The following is a 25,005-nucleotide window of genomic DNA, read 5'->3' on the forward strand; positions in this document are numbered from 1 at the left end:
ACAAAACCAATGGCATCCTGCAGAGATCCTGCAAAGCTGACTGCCACCTCTCCTTTTCCCTCCTGAACATTTCAACCTGGTGGTGATTGTGGCAAGAAAATTTGTCTTGATTGCATTTTAACCACTCAAGCCCATGACTTTGCAACCATGGAATTTGGATAAAGGATACATGAGAATATTGGCAGAAATGGCTCCACAGGCCAAATATCTCACTGAGTATCTCACATGTTTTTCTTCCACATAATGCCAGAACTAAACAAAAATGTACCATCAACTAAAAAAATCAGTTAATTTATAACTAATTTTTCCAGAAACCAGCTTTAAAAGTCAAGCTTGTTAAACTTACAGCTTCACTGATAGTGCCAAAACCTCCATGTTGACGAGCCCACCTCATATGTTCGCCAGTTCTATTCAGGTAGATACCCAGGTCCATGCTCCAATATATTTTTATTTCAGGAATTAAAAGTGTGTTGGGGTATTAATAGGAGTAAATCCAATAGTCTGAAAAATCTGGTTGTCCAACACCAACAAAATCCCAAGTGTCCCAGGTTAATTGAACTGTACACGGCCCCTAATGGTAATTACAATTGAGATAATGGGTTACAGGGAAGGAAGTGGGAGGATGGGGCTGCCACTGGCTTGATGGATCAAATGGTGTCCTTCTACATCATCAGAAAATAGATGAAAAATGTTAAGAGCAACTTGGCACTGTTCCCATGGTAGCAAAGATCTCCACCCACCAGTACCCTTTGCAAAAAAAGAACAGTTACAGCAGACAGTGCTAATGCTGTCTCTGCAAAAATCCTCCAAATTTATTGACGTGATTATTGAACCAACATTAGGCATCTTCTTCCAGGCCAAACTCCTTGCACTATCTTTAATTACAGTGAGCCAGTTCTTATGGATTGGAAACGTTGATTTCAGGCTTGATCTGAGTTTCCTGAAATAAGTCCTCTACTCTGTCAGGGCAAGGAATTTGCTGCAAGATATGTAAAATGCTTAGAGAATGGTCTCAATGTTTCCTCAATGTGGTGTGATGCCAAATTCAGCAGTGTCAACACTGACACTCTCGATACGGTGAACACACAGGATCTATTTTATTTTCAGTTGTGAGAAAGTGCAGGACTACCCAGGGTTGCAGTCCCTCGACGTCAGAGCGCATGTGTGATGAAGCTGGGGATCTTGGGGTTGTCCCGGCAGCTCAGTCCTGCCTCGTTGTAGGAAGAGGCGTGGCCATCTCAGACTCCTTCCTGCAGTTCACCCTTGCCTCAAGATGAGGCGCTGGTGGTCTCCGGATTATCCCGGTGGCTCAGTCTTAGTCCCTTGTTGTCTGTGGGCAGGAAGAGACACTGGGGTCCTCATTCTTAGTCACGTGTGTGACCAAAAATGTGAAAGATTGTGGAATTCATCTCTTCTAATTCTGAAAGCATTACAGGTATATTGTTTTGTACATGACTTATATAGGTCAAAGTTTATCAAGTGAAATTTTTATATGTTATACCTACGATGTTTGTTTAGGGTCAGAGGTTAAATATGACTGATCACGTGTGTGGCCATGTGAGGTCACACACGTGACCAGTCATATTTGACCTCTGACCCTAAACAAACATTGTCAGCATAACCTATAAAAATTTCACTTGATAAATGTTGACATATATAAGTCATATATACAGTACAAAACAATATAGCTGTAATGCTTTCAGAATTAGAAGAGATGTATTCCACAATTGTCTACATTTTTGGTCACACACGTAACTATGAATGGCCCACTGGCATCTCAGCCTCAGTAGAGGCACTGGATGTCTTGGACTTCTTCTCGGCACTCCAGTCTTGATCACATGGTGGTGCTGGTGGTCTTGAATTTGACCCAGTGGCTCAGTCTTCCTTGAACATAAGAAAGGGGAACACAGCTAGCAGGGAGGCACCCCACTTTCTTTCCCCTGTTTTTTTTCTTTCTTTCTCTCTTTCTGTGTCCTACCATCAAAGCTGGATGGTAGGACAGAAATCAAGCAAAATACAAGAGGGGGTCCCAATTAAACTTCCCTTGCCCCATCAGTGACAGTGTCTGCAGATATCCCATAAGCTTTATCAACCTCTTCTGATCCGACTGAATTGCAACTGGAGGCAAGTTATCATCAAAATTGAGAGACAGAGAGGTAGAAGAAAGAGAGGTAGTTGTCAAGCTGCAGTTTTTCATGTTTGATCAAATTAGCCTCTGCCATCTCAGAGAAAGGCTCTAAAAGAATTAATTGATGAGTCATGAGCTCAGTCTGGCTGGTTGTTGCAGTTCATAATAAAATCTGCAAATTTATTGACAATGACTACAATAATTTTGGAGACACGACAAACTGAAATCTTGAACAAAACGCAAGGTGCTGGAGTAGTTCAACATGTCAGACAGCAGTTTAGCAGTCTAAAGAATGGTCCCTACCTAAAACATCGCCTATCCATTCACTCCACAGATGCTGCCCGACCCATTGAATTATTCCAGCACTTTGTGTTTGGACTGCAGTAATGTTCCCAAATTCTGTGCAGCAAGTTTCCTCAAACAACAATGGGATAACACAAAGTAACTTTTTCAGTGATAATGACCAAGAGATAAACATATAGTGGGAGAAATTTCCAACTCTTCAAAATGATAAAATGGGATGTCTCACACTTACCAGTGGGATGTCTCACACTTGAATCAATAGACTTGATTCAAGAACTTATGAAAGGCCTAAATAGAGTGGATGTGAAGAAGGTGTTTCCAGAAATGGGAGAGTCTAGGACCAGAGGGCGGAGTCTCAGAATAAAAGGACGTACCTTTAGGCAGTGGAGGCCAATTCTCTGAATGCATTCAAGAGAGAGCTGGATAGAGCTCTTAAGGATAGCGGAGTCAGGGGGTATGGGGAGAAGGCAGGAACGGGGTACATTGAGAATGATCAGCCATGATCACATTGAATGGCGGTGCTGGCTAGAAGGGCCGAATGACCTCCTCCTGCACCTATTGTCTATTGTCTATTGTCTATTGTGAGGAATGTCTTGAGCCAGGGAGTGGTGAATCTGCGGAATTCATTGACAGACAGCCATGGAGGCCAAGTCTTTTGGGTGTTGTTAAAGTGGAGATTTACAGGTTCTTGATTAGTAAGGGTGTCAAAGGTTATGGGGAGAAGGCAAGGAAATGGGGTTGAGAGGGAAAGATAGATCTGCCATGATTGAATGGCAGAGCAGCCTCGGTCGGCTGATGAGAAGGATGAGAGGAGATCTTATCGAAACGTATAAGATTATTAAGGGGTTGGACACGTTAGAGGCAGGAAACATGTTCTCAATGTTGGGGGAGTCCAGAACAAGGGGCCACAGTTTAAGAATAAGGGGTAGGCCATTTAGAACTGAGATGAGGAAAAACTTTTTCAGTCAGAGAGTTGTGAATCTGTGGAATTCTCTGCCTCAGAAGGCAGTGGAGGCCAATTCTCTGAATGCATTCAAGAGAGAACTGGATAGAGCTCTTAAGGATAGTGGAGTCAGGGAGTATGGGGAGAAGGCAGGAACGGGGTACTGATTGAGAATGATCAGCCATGATCACATTGAATGGCGGTGCTGGCTCGAAGGGCCTACAATTAACCTACAAACCTGTACGTCTTTGGAGTGTAGGAGGAAACCGGAGATCCAGGAAAACCCAAGGGGTTCACAGGGAGAACATACAATCTCCGTATAGTCTAACACCCTTTGTCAGGATCGAACCCGGGTCTCTAGCGCTGTAAGGCAGCAGCTCTACCACTGCACAACAGTGTCTTAGTTCACAGATACAGCATGGAAAAAGGCCCTTCGACTCACTGAGTTCACACCAATCAGCGATCACCTCGTACACTAGCACTATCCTACACACTAGGGACAATTTTTTTACAGAAGCCAATTAACCTACAAACCTGCACATCTTTGGAGTGTGGGAGGAAGCCGAGCACCCGGAGAAAACTGACGTGGTCACAGAAGAACGTACAAACTCCGTACAGACAAGCAGCACCTCTACCGCTGTGCCACCGTGACATGCCCCTTGTGGACTTTTACACCATGACTTGATGGAAGTTGAGTTAAGTTTATTGTCATCTACACAAGTAGGCGAAGCACAAGTACAACGAGAAACTCCCTAGCACCGCATCACAGGCACGTGGATTCAACACGCAGAAGAGGGTCTTCCGCATGCTCACGGACCAGGTGCCAGGGGTGACGGGGAGACGGCATGAGAAGAATGGGGTTAGGAGGGAGAGATAGATCAGCCATGATTGAATGGCGGAGTAGACTCGATGGGCCGAAAGGCCTAATTCAGCTCCTAGCCCTTGTGACCCTGTGACCGCGCCCCCGGCGGTGTTTCCGGCTGAGGGGTCAAGTGGCTCCCGCCGCCGGAAGTGAGTGATGTTGAAGGGTAGTGAAACCACAACAATAATAAATAAAGTCTCATCATCAGCGCTGTCATCGCCCCCCCCCCCCCCCCCGCTGACATGCCCGCCGCAGTGCGGCTGACGCGGGACCTGCCCGCGGGCACATTGAATGCGGCGATGCCGACAGCGCAGCAGTTGGTGCGAACAGCAGCAACAGGAGGAGCCGGGGCAGCGACGGCAGCAGCAGCAGCGGGAGCGGCAGCGAGCGGCTACTTCTCACCGACAACAGCAGCAGCAGCAGCTTGAGCGGAGGCCGCGCACCGAGCTGGAGCCCGGGAGGGCACGGGAAGGGAGTGGCGGCGAGTGTGGAGAGGGAGCCGGGGCCGGCCTGGGCATGGCTGAGATTTAACCGCAGCTGCAGCAGCAGCAGCAGCAACAACAACAACAACAACAGCAGCAGTAACTGGCGGACTCCTTTCCCCCACAGCCTCGTCTCTTGGTCCCGTGTGAGAGCGGCTCTCGACCCTGGGCAGTGAGAAGATGCCGGAGAGTGTCGGGTGCCTGCGTCTCATCACCCGGTGAAGGCGGCCGACCTTTCATTGATGTATCCATTCATTCCCTCCTTGCTTCCCGTCAGTCTATTCCCAAACGTTTACCTATCCCCTCCCTCCACTGCTTTGTTTTGAAGTTAAACGTGGACCATTCTGCCAAGGATGTTGTATCTCTACCAGCTGTGGCCTGGGGAATAGATTCGCCACTTTTTTGGGTGTGGGGGTGTGGATCAGAACTTTTTTTGTTTCGTTGTCTCATTGGGGAGTCAGCTGAGTGAGCAATGAAGAAATCTGGAGCGCACATGAGCCTCAAGAGCAAAAAGAAAGCTTCGAATCAGCTGGTGCCGGATGAATACTGTGATGGCAACAGAGTTAAACCGAGCTTGGATCGGGAGCCAAGGGGTGAAACACAGAGAGAAAAGGTGAGTTCACCATCGTTGGGAATGCATATAATGGAGAACTTGCAAATTACGCACAATTTCATTTCTAACACTGTTTTTTTAATGTGTAGTATACTGGGAAATGATTATTTTCAATCCACTGTGAACATATTAGGAGAATCATAGACATTCGCAGCACACCGTGGTATCCAGTATTATTTCAGTTGAAGGTTAAAGCTCATTCACGGATGTTTATTTTTTTTTATTTTTTGCGTTTTACCAGCATTTCCAGATATTGAGTCCCAGACCCTTATCATTGTTTACGTAACTTTTTTTTCAACAACTGCTCTCAAACCTAAAACATATTTTAAATCTCTGCTTTCTTGTTACTGCTTTTATTGCCGAAAGAAATGTCCGGCTGATCACTTCGGTTCCGCGGGTAATCAAACAGTCTTGCTGATGTAAGGACAAGGAACTGCATATGCTGTTTTACATTTAAAAAAAAGGATACTAAGTGCTGGAGTAATTCAGCAGGTCAGGCAGCATCGCTGCGGAACATTGATAAACGACGTTTCAAGTCAGGATCTTACTTCATTGGAGGGGGAGGGGAAGGAGAAGGCTGGAAGGAGAAACAGGATGATGTCTGGCAAGTGACTCAATATGAACATTGAATTCTCCCGTTCTGGGTAACGTGCCACACATGGATGCGCATCCATTTCTCCCATTTCACATACATACTGGCCTCACAATTTACACCGTTTCTATCCTATTCACACATCTTCTGGCTGTACATCTATCTGTATGTAGCCTTTGTCCAACCTCTCCTTGCATCTCACTTGCCACAATCAGTCTGAAGAAGGGACCCGACCTGAAATGCCATTTATCCATGTTTTCTGGATACGTTGCCTAACCTGCTATTCAACCTGCTATGCAGCATTTTGTGACAATCTTGCTAATCTCTTGTCATATCAAAAACTTAGTGTTGACAATGTAGTAGAAGTGCTCCTGATAATGTAGGGTATTTCTATACCCTCTTGGTTATCATTTCTTGCTGTGTCAGAGGCGTGCAGTCAGAGGTTTTGCTGACTGTGTCTGCAGTCGGACGTTTTACTCGATTGTTTACTGAAACTGACAAGAGGCATAAAGTCATACAGCATGGAATGGAAACGGGCCTATGGACACAACTTACCCATGTTGATCAAGATGCCTATCTATACTAGTCTCACCTGCCTGCATGTGGTGCATATTCCTCCAAACTGAACCATCTGCTTAGAAGCTTTTTTTTTGATCTTGATGCTGATGTGCACTCCAGAATTCTTAATTGCTTTGCTGATTCCCCAATCCAATCTTCAATTTAAGCGTGTAAATAATAAAATGCAGAAGGAAGGTAAGTCAGCATTTGTGGATAGAATGCACAGATGATGTTTTGGTAGAAACGTATCAGCTGAGTCGTACTTGTGGAGAGAGTAGATCAGTTAATGTCCAGGCTGCACCCTTCATTAGAACTGAGGTTCAATCAGTGTAATGGACGGTGGAATGAAACACAAGAATGTTTGGTCTCTACCAATGCTTATTGATCAGAGCTTCCAACATTTTGTGTTTATTTCATCAAAAGTTTTCATTTTCACATTAATTTTGTGTTTCTTTTGAATGGCTCATTATCTTTGACTGACATGGAAAGGAAATATACAGTGTGCAGGAAAGAACTGCAGATGCTGGTTTAAATCGAAGGTAGACACAAAATGCTGGAGTAACTCAGCGGGTCAGGTGTTACACCAGCATTTTGTGTCAACCATGTCAGTCAATGTCAGTCAATACCATGACAATACCATGTCAGTCAATGTTGCACTTGGGTAAAATATTTTGCACCATTGGAGGACAAAATGTGAAGGTAATGGTATTTCACCGCTCAGCTGGCCAATTTCCTACCTTAAAATTACATGAGACAATGTAATATCTTGAGTTTATTATCATTCAATTTTTCATCTTGCTCCATGGTCCCATCCCGTTTTATACATGCAACTCTCTTCAACCCTGTAGTGCTTTGTGATCCGTGCTCCTCTGGTCCAGGCCTTGTACTGTTCCTGTGTTTATATTGCTCAAACATTGCTTCCCCTTCCATTTTCCATGTTTTGGAATGACATTGTATGGCCTCTTTGGCTCTCGAAACTTCTCTCTTTCAAGCCCACCTTTTTATATAATCTTTTAGTTACTTTACATGATATAATAATATCAATATTATTTGATAGCTCTCCCGTGACTTGTCGTGGAATGGCAAGATGCTTAATGAATGCAGGTCATTATTGCGATTGATAAAATTGTCTGATAGCATTCAATTGTAGTTGATCTCAGCAAATGTTTTGAGAAACAGGAAATAAAAACTGAAAATGCTGGAAATATTTAGCAGGTTACGCATTCCCTGACGTCATACAGGGTTACGTTTCAGTTCCGTGACCTCAGAACATGGAAAAATTAGAAAACAGTCATGCTTTATTTTAAAGAGGAGATGGAGTGGTGGGGAGAACAAAATAAATATCTGGATTCGGGTGGAGACCAATAAAATATGAATGACAGATTGTTGTTGAATGAGGAAAGAGGGTGGCAATGTTTGTTATTTGCTGCTAATCTGTGGAAGGTGAATGTAAATAGACAGAGAAAAGAGGAGAGAGAAAAACAAATGGGAAAATGCTGGACCAGTGAGATGTAGAATTCAGCAATTGCTGCACCCCTCCCAACCCTTCCAAATTTGGCGGAAAGCTTCCGCTTTCTTATTTCATTTCCGCCATTCCGATTTCGCCTCACATTTTTCCGCAAAACAGTTGGTAATTGCAATTTGTCAATTCGGCCGCTAGAGGTCGCTAGGGGTTCTGCGAGAAATCCCCCAAAAGAAGTCTCCCCAAAAATGTGGCACCTAGGCTGGGCAAGGCAGTCAATCTCGACCTCATCGGGACTTCCACGGCTGATCGGTGGGTTGAATTTGCAACCTGCGACCGGGGCTCTGGAACTCCAGCCCAGCTGGAGCCAGCACATTTATTCCCATAGCCTACTTCCTTGGCCAGCTGGATAAACCAGCAAAGCTCTGGAACCAAGAGTGCCCGAAAATCAGTGGTGGAACTGTAGTGAGTAAATATTAAATTTAAGTGCAAGATTATATAACTATATCAATTAATTAAGACGGGGTTAAAATATAAAACACATCAGAAAAGCCAATTACCACCTTTTTGGGCTGATTATCAATTAATGTGCAAATTTATTTCAAGTACTTCCGTATACTTAATCGAGTCGCATATATCAACTCTTTCATCATAACTTAGTCATACATTTTATGACCATTGTTCTTTCATTCAATACCAAGAGAATTAGGATGTGTAAGGAAAAAGCAAAATAGAAAAAACAAAACAAAACAATTTTTTCTTTGTGTTGCAAAAAGTATCTCTGTTCAATAACCTTTCTATAAATAGCAGAATATACTCATGATAGGCCTGACATTGTACATGTAGTCCAAGAACTACAGACTGTCGGAAGTAATAGTCGTCTTTCACACATGAATGTTGCACAGTGCATATGCGCATTTGGCATGCATACTTTTTGTTTTGCTGAAAAGTTGCATTACGCGCCATATTATGAATTTTGATGTAAAATTCTGAATTTTCGACATCAAAATTATGAACTTGTAAAATCAAATGTTGGGAGGTCTGTTGCTGGAAATTCAAAATGATGGAGAATGCTGTGAACAGAGAAACAAGACTGCACATACTAGTTAATGTGTACAAAAACAAATTGCAGCAGGAACCGTGGTTCAGGCAACATCTATAGAAGGAAATGGCAAATGAGTTTTTAGATCAGGAACCTTCTTCAAACCTATGAAGCAGAGGGGAGATAGCTGGTAGAAAGAGGCGAGGGGAAGGGATAGGGGAAGAGCTTGTGAAAATCTTGCAGATCAGGCAGCTTGTGTGAAGAGGGAAAAATGAGTTGCATGTGAACTAATAAAGGAATTGAAAGCAATAAAACTGCAAATACGGGTAATCTGAAACAATACCAAAAACTGTCCCACATGGACAAGCCCCCATGCATCACATTAACAGGTCATCGATCCATTTCTCCAATGACACATCCCCAACATCCCCTGCTTTCACATGGGAACACTGCAGTTTCTTCTGACACAAACAGAAAGGGCTTATTACCTGGTTACCGAATGCAGTGTTGTGTGCTGAGGGCATGCCCAGACGTGAGATCCTTTAAGCTCATGTTGGGCTTCGTTGAAGCCAGTGCAGGAGAGCAAGATATCTGCATTTCATCCAAATTATTGTTCTGAATTCAGTGCTCCCAATATAATGTTTTCTACATTAGAACAGCCAAATGCAGCTTGGGAGATTGTTTTATGAAACACTAATTTTCAGTTTACTGGGTTATATTGAGCTTTATTGCATTCCCACTCTGCACTCTCTTTATTCTGCAGCTTATAAAATGGCAGTTTGGTCATCGGGACATAAGTGCTAGGAGCAGAATTAGGCCATTTGGTCCATCCAATCTGCTCCACCATTCAATCATGGGTGATCTATCTCTCCTAACCCCATTCCCCTGCCTTCTCCCCATAACGTCTGATACCCGTATTAATCAAGAATCAGTTTGTAACTGATCGACCTGAAATCTTTCTTTCCACACATGTACTGCAATTTTTACTTTATTTCATATTTATAGCATTTGTAATCTTTTACTTTTTATTTGAAGAGTTGGTATTACTATTATTTTTTTATTTTCAATGCTGCCAATAAATAAAGATATTAAAGGTAAAAATTATTGCTTCGTTTCACCAGAACAGTTGAAATATGAGCAGGCTTGTTGATCCATTGCGTTATTCAATCAGATCAAGGTTGATATCTTACCTCAGTGCTTTCCAAAATGAATCCTATTATGTCATAGAGTTATACAGCATGGAAATGGGCCCTTTGGTTCAACTTGCTCGTGCTGACCAAATTGCCTCTCTGTGCTAATCCCACTTGCCATGCCTGACCCATATCCCTTCAACCTGTCCAAGTGTCTGTTACATATCATAATTGTATCTATCTCTGCCACTACCTTTGACATCTCATTCCATATACAAACCACCCTCTGCATGGAGAAAGCTGCTTCTTGTGAGCAACTTTCCACTGTTACCTTAAACCATTGCCCTCTAGTTTTAATTTCCCCCTCCTTTGGGGGGGAAAAACTGTGGCTATTGACCTTGTTTATGCCCCTCATAATTTTACAACCTCCATAAGATCACCCCTGAGCCACTTATACTCCAGGAGGAAAAAAAGACCCAGCCTTTCCAGTCAGTTTTTATGACTCAAATTGCTTTATTTTGTGCTGTGCACAGCATATAACAGCTAGGGAATCACAAAATGCTGGAGTAACTCAGCAGGTCAGGCAGCATCCAGGAGAGAGGGAATGGGTGACGTTTCGGGTCGAGACCCTTCTTTAGACTGATGATTGTGGCCTCGACCCGAAACGTCACCCATTCCCTCTCCTAGATGCTGCCTGACCTGCTGAGTTACTCCAGCATTTTGTGATACCTTCGATTTGTATCAGCATCTGCAGTTATTTTCCTACGCATATAATAGCTAAGTTTGTAATTATTGTTTCACACTGGAAACATTAATAAAACTGCTGAATATTAAGTCTATTGATTAAAAATTCAAGGAAGCTAAAGCAGACCAAATTCATTCTGTGCTTGAGTCTCATGTGGTTGAAAGGTTAAGTGACCTCTGTAAATTTCCCAAACTATTTAGTACCTGGTGGGTGTGTGTGCGGGGTTGGGTTGAGAATGTGGGTAGAATAACATTTGGATTGATGTAGCATTAGTGTTAATGGGTGGTTGATAGTTGGCATGGACAGGAGGTTGAAGGGCCTGTTTCTGGACTGTTTCTGTCTCTGTGATGAAAATAATCATTTCACCTATGAGTGAGATGAAAGGTGAAAGCCTCATTTTAGGTTTTAAACCCTTGATCTAGACTGACATGTTAGTGCAGGAGTAAAAGTGTGCTTCACTTGCACTTTAAAATTATCTTTGAAACCTTTCTGAGAACTTATATTTGTTTTGGGCACCAGCATTTACCATCCATAAATTCAACCAAATATCTACTGATTTATGTGTAGGAAGGAACTGCAGATGTTGGTTTAAACTAAAGATAGACACAAAATGCTGGAGTAACTCAACAGGACAGGCCGTATCTCTGGAGAGAAGGAATGGGTGACATTTCAGATCAAGAAACGTCACCCATTCCCTCTCTCCAGAGATGCTACCTGTCCCGCAGTTACTCCAGCATTTTGTGACCACCTACTAATTTATGACGTTTCCTTGTCATTGGGCCTTGTTGTGTGCCACAACACTTCACATTAATTGAATTGCACACCAAATCGAAGCTTGTCAAGTATACAAATTTTTCAGAATGCATGGGCAATTAGCCCGTTCTATTTTGGTGTACAAATCAGCATGGTATCTTTTTAACATTTGCAGCAAGTGGATGTAAATGTAATTAATCTCTATCATAATTAATATGGATAAAGCAGACCTCCCAATCCTTCCGAATTTGGCGGAAAGTTTCTGCTTTCTTATTTAATTTCCGCCATTCCGATTTCGCCTCACATTTTTTTTCAAAACACATGCCTCGCTGTACGCTTCGCCGCTCGCCGGGCCTGGCCTCGCCGCTCGCCGGGCCTGGCCTCCTCGCCGCTCGCCTGGCCTGGCCTCCTGGCCTGGCCTCCTCGCCGCTCGCCTGGCCTGGCCTCCTCGCCGCTCGCCTGGCCTGGCCTCCTCGCCGCTCGCCTGGCCTTTGTGTTGTAAAAAGTATTTCTGATCAATACCCTTTCTATAAATAGCAGAATATACTCATGATTGGCCTGACATTGTACATGTAGTCCAAGAACTACAGACTGTTGGTAATAATAGTCGTATTTCACACGTGAATGTAGCGCAACGCTTATGCACATTTGGTGTGCATACTTTTTTTTTGATGAAAAGTTGCATTACGTGCCATATTATGAATTTTGATGTAAAATTCTAAATTTTGGACATCTAAATTGTGAATTTGTAAAATCAAATGTTGGGTGGTCTGATAAAGTGAATTCTCAGTCTTTTGCCCTGAGCAGAGGATTCTAAAGCTAAAGAGCATATGTTTAAAGTGACTGACCCCTGGGGCAAAATCTGCATTCAGAGGGGGATCCTTATCTAGAATGAGTTGCTAGCGGAGTGACAGAAGTGGATATGATTATTAATTTCAAAAGACAGACATATGGATACGAAGGGTTTAATGGGCCAAATGCAGGCAAATTGGACTAGAATCCCAACCTGATCGGCATAGACAAGGTGGGCTAAAGTGCCTGTTTCTGTGCTGTATAGCTCTCTGATTCTACATTGGGATCTGCAACAGCTGGGCAAATGGGCTGAGGAATGGCAAATGGAGTTTAATTCAGATATGTGAGGTGTTGCATTTTGGGGAACCAGGCCATGCAGAAAAGATTTACGAAGTTTGCCAGGACGAGAGGGATGGAGAGGTTGGAAAGGCTAAGACATTACTCATAGTCATAGAGTGATACAATGTGGAAACAGGCCCTTCGGCCCAACTTGCCCACACCGCCACCACTGTCCCAACTACACTACCACTTGCCTGCGCTTGGTCCATATCCCTCCAAACCTGTCCGATCCGTGTGCCTGTCTAACTGTTTTTTAAACAATGGGATAGTTCCAGCCTCAACTACCTCCTCTGGCAGTTTGTTCCATACACCCACCACCCTTTGTGTGAAAAGGTTACCCCTTGGATTCCTATTAAATCTTTTCCTCTTCTCCTTGAACCTATGACCTCTGGTCCTCGATTCCCCTACTCTGAGCAAAAGACTGTGCATCTACCCAATCTATTCCTCATGATTTTGTATACCTCTATAAGTAGGGATGGGGGAGTGTTGTTGAATAGAACAATGAAGATAGTTCCATAAAGGTGGTGACAGGTGTGCTCTGCATGTTTGATATGCTTGCCTTTGTTAGTCAGGGTATTATGTACAGGAGTACACAAATATTGGTACAGACATTTGGGGTATTCTGCTTGTCCTGCTATAAGAAGGGTATGCTTGAACTGAAAAATGTGCAAAAATGATTTCTGGGCCAGGAGGTTTGAGTTATAAGGGGAGGCTAGATAGTCTGGGTCTTTATTGTCTTTGGAATATATGAGGCTAAGAGGTAACCTTGTGGAGGTATACCAAATCTTGTGGGGGTAGATAAGGTGAACAGCCATAGTCTTTTCCTCAGAGGAGAGTAATTCAAAACTAGCGGACATGAGTTTAAGTTGGGACATGGGAAAACATTTTAAAGGGACCTGAGGAGCAACTGTTTTGCAAGGGGTGGCATGGTATGGAAACTGTGATGTTGTAATAATTGTGTTAGAAAGTTTTGGTTCAGCATTCTAAAAAATGTATTATTTTTTTATAGGTTGAGCCTGGATCCTCTCCATTGCCGTTCTGGAAACTCAGTAATCCTGATCTCGCCTGTTCATCTGGAAAAGTTTCTAAACCCCAACACCAATTTAGTGAAGATGATGCAAAACTTCGAAGAGGAAGCTTTGGTGGCGCATTGGGAGGTGAAGAGTTGATTTAATTTTTGCCAATAGAAGAGTTTATGATGTAGTTATTCAAACGGGTAGACAATGAAAATTATACCCTTCAGAGAACCTTGGAAGATAGTATGTCTAAGATTCTGCCGTTAATTGCTAATTGGAATTGTAGTGTAAACCATCCATTGGAAAAAATATCATGAATGAAACATTTATCTTCAGCTGTGCAAAAATATGTCAGTCACTAGCAAACACACTGAAAGCTTTAGGATCTGATGTCAACTCTTGTTAATTTGTTAAAATTCTGTTCCATACTGTACGTGGGATGCGTTGGTAATTGTCAGTTTCTTGGGGTACAATTGGAGCCAAGAATGATTTTTAAGTTCCAGTTTTTCATTAAGCACCTGTTCTTGTCTTTTAATGAATATTTGATATTGGGAATTACTTTTTCTAAATTTGTTTTTACATATTTGAATTACTAATAAATCAAGTTAATACAAAAAAATTGGTAAATGTGCTGTGAGGTCGCCTTGATTATAAGATGGTCTACTGGATCTGGTATGATTAACTGAACTTTTGATTTATCTAATGAATTGCAATTAATTTAGTTGAGGTAAATAATATTTCCACGTTCAAAGATGTTCAATTCACCTCCTCAAAACCCACTGCCAAGTAATTCCTCCTATTTAAGTCATTATTGCATGTAGTAATGTAATTAGTAATGAGTTGATGAGACGCAATTGCTATTTTGACAGTCCCATTCTTAGAGTAGGTTTTATATTAAAATGTTTTGCCAACATGTGGGTTTTATTAGAGTGAAAAACTGATTACTTATTTTCCAAATAGAAGCCTGGGGGTGTATTGGTTATTGGTATCTTTAAGTTAAAGAATTGTGTTTCTCACAACTGAACTGCAATGTTTTCAATAGCAGTAAGGTACTTTATATAAACAAAACATACTAAATACAAGGGTCTCGACCCGAAACGTCACCCATTCCTTCTCTCCTGAGATGCTGCCTGACCTGCTGAGTTACTCCAGCATTTTGTGAAATAAATACCTTTGATTTGTACCAGCATCTGCAGTTATTTTCTTATACTAAATACAAGTCTGAGTAGGTTTTCTATCACAGTTGATCTTTAATACTAGCACTGACCCCATATCCCTTGATTATTTTAATATCTAAAAATACATGGGTATCTATCTGGAATGTACTTCTTGAATGTATCTTCTTAGCCCTCTCGAGCATTGATTTCTAAACATTCATTATCATCCGGGTGAGATCAGTTCTCCTCGCCTCAGTCTTAAATGGGCCACTTCCAAGAAGCATTAGCACTATATCAACCATACATACATTCCCTTTAAGAATTCTGCATGTTTCTCTGAGATTACATCTTATTCTTCTAAGCTTAGTCTCTGATTTCAGCAATCAATCTAATGGTCTTGAATAGCACTCTTTAAAACACAGTCCTTGGTTTTATACATCTCACCCACGGTAAATATCACCAATGCAAGAAGCACTGTCATGTCCCCTGAAACCTGTTTCACAGGGATCATCTTTAATTTTAATGTTTTTGACGATATAGACCAGGTCTGTGAGTCTTTTATGTCGCAGGTCAATGTTCGCAATAATTAGTCTGCTGATTCTTTGCTGTATTGCATATTGCGAGCATATACTTTGTTGGGTAAAGGGATCAGAACTATTCACAAAATTCCAGGCGTGATCTCACAATGATCCAATGTCATTGCAGTAAGTTGTCTTTTATTGCTCTCTTGTGATAAGCCATTTACCTTTGTAATTGTAGATTATATCTGCATGTTAACTTTAATGATTTGTATGCGGGAACCTTTCTGTCCATTGGAACAATATTTCAGTCTCACTATTTTAATTATTTTTTGCTATCAAGGTGGATAAATTCTCTTTTTTTCACAATTATCAGCTTTGTCACTTCTTTCTCACATACTTCCTTGTAGTTCATTTACGTCCCCACAAATGACGCAGATATCCACCTGTGTATCATCAACAAACTTGGATAGGTTACACATTCTCTTCTCATTTGAGTCATTGAGCAGGGCAGTGGCGAGGCACCTCTCCTGTTAATATCTCTTAACCTGAAAATGAGTCGTTTATTCGGACTGTTTTCCATCTATTAATCACTCCTCCAATAAATGCCACTGTCCTAAAGAGATTCACTTTGCAAATTCCTAGGATGAGGGTCTTGTACTATCATGAGTGGCTAAAGGAATTAGATCTCTATTTTTTGGATTTCAAAGAATGAGGAGTGATATTATTAAAATGTGTAAGGTCTTGAGGGGACCTGACAGGAAAGATGTCAAAATGTTTCCACTAATGGGGGAATCTAGAACAAGGTGACATTATGGTCATTTATGGTGTCATTGGAAATGTTTTTTCCTCTCAGGATGGAGAATCTCAGGAATCCTCCATTACAGGATACCGTGGAGGCTATATCATTGGGGATATTCAAAGAGAAAATAGATGGGCAGCGCAGAGATAAAGCAGGAGACTTTGATTTCAGTTTTTAATTATCAGTCACTATACAACCATGTCATCTTAATGACGATTAATTTGCCTACTTTGTTGTGAATACTCCGCATTTACATACAATACCTTTTTAAGTTTGGCTTTGCTCAGATTCGTTTGTTATTCTCTTTTATGGCAGTCTCTGTCCTTCTGAATATGCTCTTACCTACCACAAGTAAATTCCCTTTCATTCCCAACTTAAATGGCCTTGTGCAACATGGAACTGCGGTCAGTTAACTCACCCCATCCCACCCAAACCACCCCCTCCCCAGGTACCTTCCCCTGCAACCACACGAGATGCTCCACTGTTCCTATACCACCTCCCTCAATTGTCCAGGGACCCCAACAGTCCTTCCAGGTTAGGCAGAGGTTGACGCACCTCCAAACACATCTACTGTATTTGTTGTTCAAGATGTGGATTCCTATACATCATCAGGGAGTGATGCGTCGCTGTCATTTGAACAAATGAATGAAAGATATGCAAGAAAAGTAACAATGATAAAGGAAATAGGCCATTGTTAGCTGTAGCTAGGTGAGAATGAAAGCTGGTGTGGCTTGGGTGGGGGAGGGATGGAGAGAGAGGGAATGCAGGGGTTACTTGGTTATAGAAATCAATATTTATATCCCTGGGTTGTAAGCTGCCCAAGCAAAATATGAGATGCTGTTCCTCCAATTTGCATTTAGCCTCACTCTGACAATAGTGGAAGCCAAGGACAGAAAGGTCAGTGTAGGAATGGGATTTAAAGTGATTAGCAAACGGGAGATTGGGTAGGTCGAGGCGGACTGAGCAAAGATGTTCAACGAAACGATAGCCCAATCTACGTTTGGTCTCGCTGATGTATGAGAGTCCACATCTTGAACAACGGATACAGTAGATGAAGTTGGAGGAGGTGCAAGTGAACCTCTGCCTAACCTGAAAGGACTGTCGGGGTCCCTGGACTGAGTCGAGGGAGAAGGGAATATATCGGCGAGACCAAACGTACTCTTATCGATCGGTGACACCAAACGTAGACTGATATAGGTTGATGAGAATGTTATGCCTTAACCAAATATATCTAATTGTTTAAGTGAATGGCTTCATCTGGTTTTAGGGAGCTACCAGCTTAAACTTTGAGATTTTCAAAATCACCCAGCGTGTAAATAGGCTCCTTGCCACCGGCTTAGTCTGCCCTGACTCTTGAGCATCCATTTATATTAATCCTACTTTATTTTTCATATTCCAATCAACTACTCTCAGATCCTACCATTTCCTTGTACATTTGGGGGAATTTACAGAGCTACTTGGCCTACTATGCCTTGGCCTACTACATATATCTTTAGGATGTGGAAGGAAACTGGAGCACCTATATAGAAAGCCCACATGTTCAACTTGCAAACTTGGCTCAGACAGTATTGGGAGGTTTCGGATCTCTGCTCTTTCAGCTGTACCACTGTGCTGCCCTCTATTCAGCGATATTTTGTTATCCACATTCATCATAAAACAAGTCAGCAATTTAAATCTTAAGAACCATGTTTAATTTTGTTGTTTAGGATTAAACCAATTTTTGGGGGTAATGAGTACAGCATTGTAATCTGTATAATTTTGTACTATATCAGCATTTATGATAAATGGGAAATATCATTGTTAAATCTTTTTGTAAATCTAAGGTGTGCAGGGGAAAAGAAAAGATAGCATTTCACTCTCATCTCTTCAGTACCATGTGTTGTTCAGCTGGGAGCATCAGATTCTACTTGCTGTTTATCCATTTCTAGTTTGTTGGATCCTCTGAAGAATTTATCTGAAAAATCATTTCCCACCTTGCCTTGGGGATGCTATTTTCTGGTTTGATGAACTGAAAAACAAAATAATTTGTTTTGCAATGTGTATTTTTCTGCCCCTGGGTCTTTGTTATTTTCCCTTTAAATCTGATCAATCAGTTGCCTTTGCTGACTTCAATGGTTGTTATCTCTTTGCACCAAAAATAATGATTTATTTATTTTCATGACAAATATAGGGGGAAAGAATAGCAAGGAGGGTATTTCAATATAGATGTGTTGCATTTAAGAAAATAGAATTGGCACGTTTCCATTTTGTTATGAGCATTTATTCTTTATGCAAATAGATTTTGCACCTTTGTGGTCACTCGTGAGTGCCTAATAAAGCTGGTTCTGAAGCACCTTCATCTTCAATGCAAGTCAAGCTGCCATTGAAGCATGGATGTAAGCTTTTCATCAAATTCATTTGACATTACTTCTATTAGTGGAAGACTTCTGCTTTTGTGGAAGAGGTGCCTTCCAATTGCATTGCAACTCATAACTAAATCTGGTTCAAGATAGAACTGATAATTATTTATCCTTGGTATGATTAAATGATCGTGAAAATGTCAAAGTTCAGTTTTCTTTTTGGATTGTAGTAATAATGTTTATTGGTGTGTAGATAGACATTTATCATGTGTATTTTCTGCAGCCATGCTTGTCTAGTATGAACATACAAAGGAGTAGGAGTTGGCCACTCAACCCACCAAGCCTACACTACCATTTAATATGTTAACTCCACATTCCTGTCTACCATCAGTAACCTTTCATCCTGTGTTTAATAAATATCTATCTACTCTGCCTTGAAAAAAGAGTTCCAAAGACTCTGGTCCCATTGACAGAAAACAAATTGACTCATCTCTGTCTTGAATGGGTGACTCTTTATTCTTAAACTCTGACCCCATATCTCCATGTCAATCCTGTCACAAATTTTCAGGAGCTTGCAACTCCCAGAAAATGTTTAATTTTTGGCGTTGATTTGTGGATGTTTCTATGTCTTGGAATAATTGTTGCATGCGTGTAAGTACTCAATGATGCACATTCTATTTTCACAGATGCAAAAGCAGAAACTTTGATTTGGTTACTGTGTATGAATTTTCTTGAGTCTCGTCACTGCTAATCATATTATTGTGGTAATTAACATTAAGATTTTACAAAAGACAATCCACACTGAAACAAAAATGAAGAATAAAGAGCCTTTCCATAGTGAATATTGATGGCTTTAACATTATTTCGCAAAATTCTGACGATGAGGCAAGCTTGATTTGCAAGCTGTCTAAAACAAGTTATTGAATTTGTATAAATTGCATTTGGATATGCCTAATTCATAGGTATTGAAAATCCTTGTTTTCTATTGCAAACCAACTGATGATAAAATTTAATGGGAACCATCCTAGCTACAAATCGTGCATTAGCTACCAAGAGTTTCATTCTTTCAACTGAAAGGATGCTGAAATGAGGTAATTAAAAAAAAAGATGATTTAAAGTTGGTATTGTATCTGTACACTGTGGATGCTCAATTGTAATCATGTATTGCTTTCTGCTGACTGGTTAGCACATAACAAAAGATTTTCGCTATATGGTACAAGTGACAATAAACTAAAGTAAACTCAAACTGTCAAAAGAATAATCAACAGCATCCTTTTGACTGCACAATTTTATCTTGTGTATCCTTTCCACTGTTGAGCATGTCTCTGGCCACGTTCTCAAAATTTTTGTGGACCAACTGGCTGGAGTTTTCCTGAACATTTTCAATCTCTTGCAACAATGGTTCAAGGATCCCATACCGATTCCCAAGAAGAGGAAGATGATGTGCCTCAATGACAATTGACCAGTGGCATTTGGATTCAATTGTAATTAAGTGTGTTTGACAGGGTTGGTTACGACATGGATGAATCCAACCTCAGTAATGACCTGGACTGACTTCAGTTCGCCCACAGCCACACAGATCGACAGCAGGTGTGATCTCACTGGCTCTCCACTCTGTGCATGACCACTTGGAAATAGGAGCATGTGTGTCCGGCTGTTGTTTATCGATTACTGCTCAACCTTAGTATCCCTTCCAAACTTCTTTTCAAATGCGGGAACTATGCAACTGGATCATATTGGACTTCCACAAGTGTATGATGGAGAGCACACTGCATCATGGCCTGATTCAGAAATTTGAATGCTCAAGAAAGGAGGCTGCAGAAAAAGGAGTACCATTACAAGCACTGATCTCCCTACCATCAAAATGATCTATAGGAAGCTGCCTCAAGAAGGCTGATATTGTCATCTAAGGCACACATCAGCTTGGCCATGCTCTCTTTTTGCTGCTAACACGAAGAAAGTCGAGGGCCCTGATAACCGTTGCCTCCAAGTTCAAGAACAGTTTCTACCCATCAACCTCCAGGATCTCAAATAACCCTGCTAAACCCTAATTACAACCCCATCACAGCACAGAATTACAACCGACTTTGCACTACTGTAGTTGTTCCGCATACTTTGGTTTTTGAACTTTTATGGTCTAGTGTTAATCAATATAACTGATAATTTATTGTAGATTTTTGTTGTGGTTGTTATGTTCATTATGCCAGTAAAGCTGTTCCATTTATCTGCTGCACATGATAAATAAGCACGCTTTCTCTTGCCCTCTTTTTTCTTCCACTCTACCTCCATTTTCTCTTCTACATGTACCAAAAACCTTTACTCTATTACATATGTCCAATATAATGTTCCATCCAACTAGTTCATACCCTCTACCTCTTTAAACAAGACACAAATGTTAAGTTAAATACTGAGGTAAATGTGTTCATAACAAAGAAAAGAAACCTGTAATATGAGGTAAAGAAATTGGAAAATGTGGACATCAGCCACAATTGTATGGAATTCAGTGGGTAATGCAAAAGTGAGAATATCCGAGTCAGCAGAAAAATAGAGACCACACAAAGTGCAAGTCATTCACGACAAGGTTATACGTGGAAACATCTTTGTCTCTTTTAAGCAATGACATACACAGCAAAGCACTGAGTATAAAATCTAATATTTTTACCTCCTTAGATTTGTAGTACTCTGAATTAAGTTTTCTGGCTTTTTTTTTGGAACCAGGTAAACATTTGCTGCCAATTTCCAGTGGGTATGGACCATCAACGGGCCGCGTGTCTGCAGAATCCTCCAATTTGGTGCGAATGCGGAATCAGGCATTTGGGCAGTCAGCTCCTTCTCTAACTGCTGGCATGGTAAGTCCACACCACTTTTGAGGGCATCATTGAAAAATAAGTTCTGTGCTAGGTTACACCATTTGTATATATATATTTTTTTTTTCAAAATTAAAAATGCATTTCTTTCAGCCTTATTTCTGTAAGCATAAGTGTTTAAAAATAGTAATTTTAAAAGTAAAATAAATTTGGAGTTTTTTTTCTAACTGATAGAATAATTTAAACAGTATTTCAAAAGAAATACTCAGAATGGTTTCTTCATTGTTATGTATACATTTAAATATATATTTTTGCATACAACTCAGCAAGACTATCCTTGTACAAATAAAACATACAACTCTCTTCTGTCTGATTTGATTACTGCAGTTTGTTTTTGTTGTCCAAAATCAAGAACAAGTGCTAAACTGCCTTAGAGAAAAGTATTTAAAGATGCTAAACAGAAATAAATGAACTTGCCACCGCTGAATGAATGGACACAAAGGAAAGCTGTATTGTCCTTGAACCCTATTTCTTTGCCTTCCTGACCAACTTGGTGATCTGGCCAAGAACTGTTTTTTTAATAGAAATTGAAATCATAATTCCCTTGATACTGTAATTAAATCACTCCATTTATAATGTGAGTAGACACAAAATGCTGGAGTAACTCAGCAGGACAGGCAGCATCTCTGGAGAGAGTGAATGGGTGACTTTTCGGGCCGAGACCCTTCTTCAGGCTGATGTCAGGGGAATGGCGGGACAGAGATAGAATCCAGTCGGAGACAGTAACTGGTGGGAGGACTGGGACGGGGGTGGGGATGGAGAGAGGGGGAAAGCAGGGCAATTCGAAGTTACAGAAGTCAATGTTCATACCACTGGGGTGTAAGCTACCCAAGCGAAATATGAGGTGCTGTTCCTCCAATTTGCGCTGGGCCTCACTCTGACAATGGAGGAGGCCCAGGAAAAAAAGGTCGGATTGGGAATGGGAGGGGGAGCTAAAGTCCTGAGCAACTGGGAGATCAGGTAGGTTATGGATTTAAGAAGAGTTACATACTTGTTAGACTTCAATGGTTGCACTTGTTCAAAAATTAAACTGATAACTTACTGGGACTTTGCCTCAAAATGTTTGACTTGATACAGTTGATGGTGTTGGCAGTTTTATTTTGTTACATTAACTCTCTTGGCCATGCTAGAAGATCCAAAACCAAAAGCAGCGTGGGACATTAACACAGAATTGCAAGATTAATGCATTGCTACAGTACCTTAAGATCATCTTGTATTTGCTGCCTTGGAAAGTGCATCTGCCATAGACAGGTGCAGGAAGCTCAAATAATTCTCTTTGTATGCTTTGAGAAGAGCTCCTCCACAGTTAGATCTGGTTCCTGCATTTTTAGGAATTCTGTAAACTTCTAAGATATAAATTAAGAGTAAAAGTACTCCACTCAGCCGTTCAAGCCTATTGTGCCATATAATGTACGGCTGATTTGATTTATAATCTAAAATTCCCATTTGTATCTACCTGCAGTAACCTTTGCCTACTTGCTGATCAAGTAGCTACCTATCCCTGCTTAAAAAATATTCATTGGTTCTGCTTTTATTCTTTGAGGAAGAGAGCATCGCCAACCCATGAAATTCAACAAAGTTTCAACCTATTTCTAGATTAAATGAGTGGCCCTTTATCTTTAGTTTTGGATTTTCCCCAGAAGATGTAACATCTGTCTATCCCTCCAGTTCTTTATTTAATTTTTGCAACATGTTGAAAAATGAAATACAACTGCCACTTGTGGTAGTAAAAAATTGTGCTGAAAAGTAATGAAATGATTATTGAAAGAATATATATGCTACCTTTTCAGGTTATATATAAAGTTTCCAAATTTCTGCAGCAACATTTACACAGTTAAAGGTGTAGTAAAGTGTCTATGCCCCTGAAACCCCTTAATTATCTATAATATTTACTGGCAGATGTTTGGATCTATTGCCATCCCTAATTACTCTTGACAAAGAGCTGCCGAGCCACTGAATTAAATGATCAATGTCCTTCTAATGCTGGTACACATAGAGTGCTGTTAGGGTGGAAGTCCCAGGGTATAAATAAAGCAACTGTGAAGGTAGAGTGATTGATTTCAAAGTCGGGATAATGCATGACTGTGGGGGGGGGGGGGGGGGTAGGGTAGGGGGAGGGGAGGAGAAGAGGAGAACGGGGACATGCAGATGTTGGTGCTTCTGTGTTGCTGCCTGAAACTCCTTTTCTTGGTGATTGAGGTTGGGGTACTGTCAGCCAGGATGGCACACAATGCAGCTCCTGTATCTGGTGGCGCATAGGCTGGTCAAATAGATAGGGATCCTGTATCTGGTGGTGCATAGGCTGGTCAAATAGATAGAGATAAAGGTACCAGTTTCTGACTTCCTATTCCCTTTCACTGTCTGCAGTGTGATGTATGCACTCTACTTGCCTGAAGGAGTGTAACGCCAGTAACAAAGTAGACAATGTCCATGGCAAAGTCGCCCAACTTGATTGCTCGCCCATCCACTATTTGAAATTTAAGAAAATTTAGCAGAAAATTTACCAGGAACACACCCTTTCATCAATTGAGTAACTGGTATATATATGTTCCTATAATGTAGCAAACAGAAATCCTGCTCCACATAAATCTTTTACCCTTTTCAAAGAGCAGATCATGGTATAGGCCACAGAAAAGTGTCTTGGATTTAAAATCTGTCATGTTTCATGATTCAAGGGTCTATTTGGTATGAAATATCAGAGAATACTTGAAGGCTGACACAAATTGCTGGAGTTACTCAGCGGGTCAGGCAGCATCTCTGGAGAGAAGGAATGGGTGACGTTTCGGGCCGAGACCCTTCTTCAGACTGATGTCAGGGGAGAGGGCAGGACAAAGATAGGATGTAGTCGGAGACAGGAAGACTGGTGGGAGAACTGGGAAGGGGGAGGGGATAGAGAGGGAAAGCAAGGACTATCTTTCGTTAGAGAAGGTAATGTTCATACTGCGTGTAAACTACCCAAGCAAAATACGAGGTGCTGTTCCTCCATTTTACGCTGGGCCTCACTCTAGCAATGGAGGAGACTCAGGACAGAAAGGTCAGATTGGGAATGGGAGGGGGAGTTGAAGTGCTGAGCCACCGGGAAATCAAGTTGGTTAAGACGGACTGAGCGGAGGTGTTCAGCGAAACGATCGCCAAGAATGTGCTTGGTCTCGCCGATGTTGAGAAGTTCACACCTGGAACAGCGGATACATTAGATGAGATTGGAGGAGGTGCAGAACATTTCAGTTCCAATTTATGCAAGTTGTCTTAGGTAATTGTTTGATCATAGTTAAATTGGATGTTAAAAGTAAGTTGGAGTTTTTAATGTTCTCAAGTCTGCGTCATGATTTTGTGTAGACTATATAAGCTCACCTTAAATTGGATAATTAGTTTTTAGAACAAATCATGTTGTATTGGAAATGTTATTTTTACTGTTTAATATTTGTATCTCACTCTCTCAAACATGTTCTAAAACATTCATCACAAAAATGTTATTTGATCTCTGAATGCTTTTTAATTTTTTAAATCTCATTATGGATATTTTTGCAGTTTTTAGTTGAAGTTTGTGTTATGGTGGAGAATT

At 41.1% G+C, this 25,005-nt stretch overlaps 1 protein-coding gene across 4 annotated transcripts in view; it reads left to right on the forward strand.

The window, feature by feature from the left end:
• The first annotated feature begins 4,470 nt into the window (after positions 1 to 4,470).
• Positions 4,471 to 25,005, forward strand: part of mast2 (microtubule associated serine/threonine kinase 2) — a 266,095-nt gene continuing 245,560 nt past the window's right edge. For all 4 annotated transcript variants that reach the window (XM_078408488.1, XM_078408489.1, XM_078408491.1 and 1 more), the window contains exons 1-3: positions 4,471 to 5,331; positions 13,754 to 13,901; positions 21,295 to 21,425. In XM_078408488.1, the coding sequence (XP_078264614.1) occupies positions 5,191 to 5,331; positions 13,754 to 13,901; positions 21,295 to 21,425 (420 nt within the window). In that variant the 5' untranslated portion in view covers positions 4,471 to 5,190. The remainder of the gene's footprint in view (positions 5,332 to 13,753; positions 13,902 to 21,294; positions 21,426 to 25,005) is intronic.

This window comes from Rhinoraja longicauda, chromosome 11 (genome assembly GCF_053455715.1).
Source record: "Rhinoraja longicauda isolate Sanriku21f chromosome 11, sRhiLon1.1, whole genome shotgun sequence".
NCBI classification, from domain to species: Eukaryota; Metazoa; Chordata; class Chondrichthyes; order Rajiformes; family Arhynchobatidae; genus Rhinoraja; species Rhinoraja longicauda.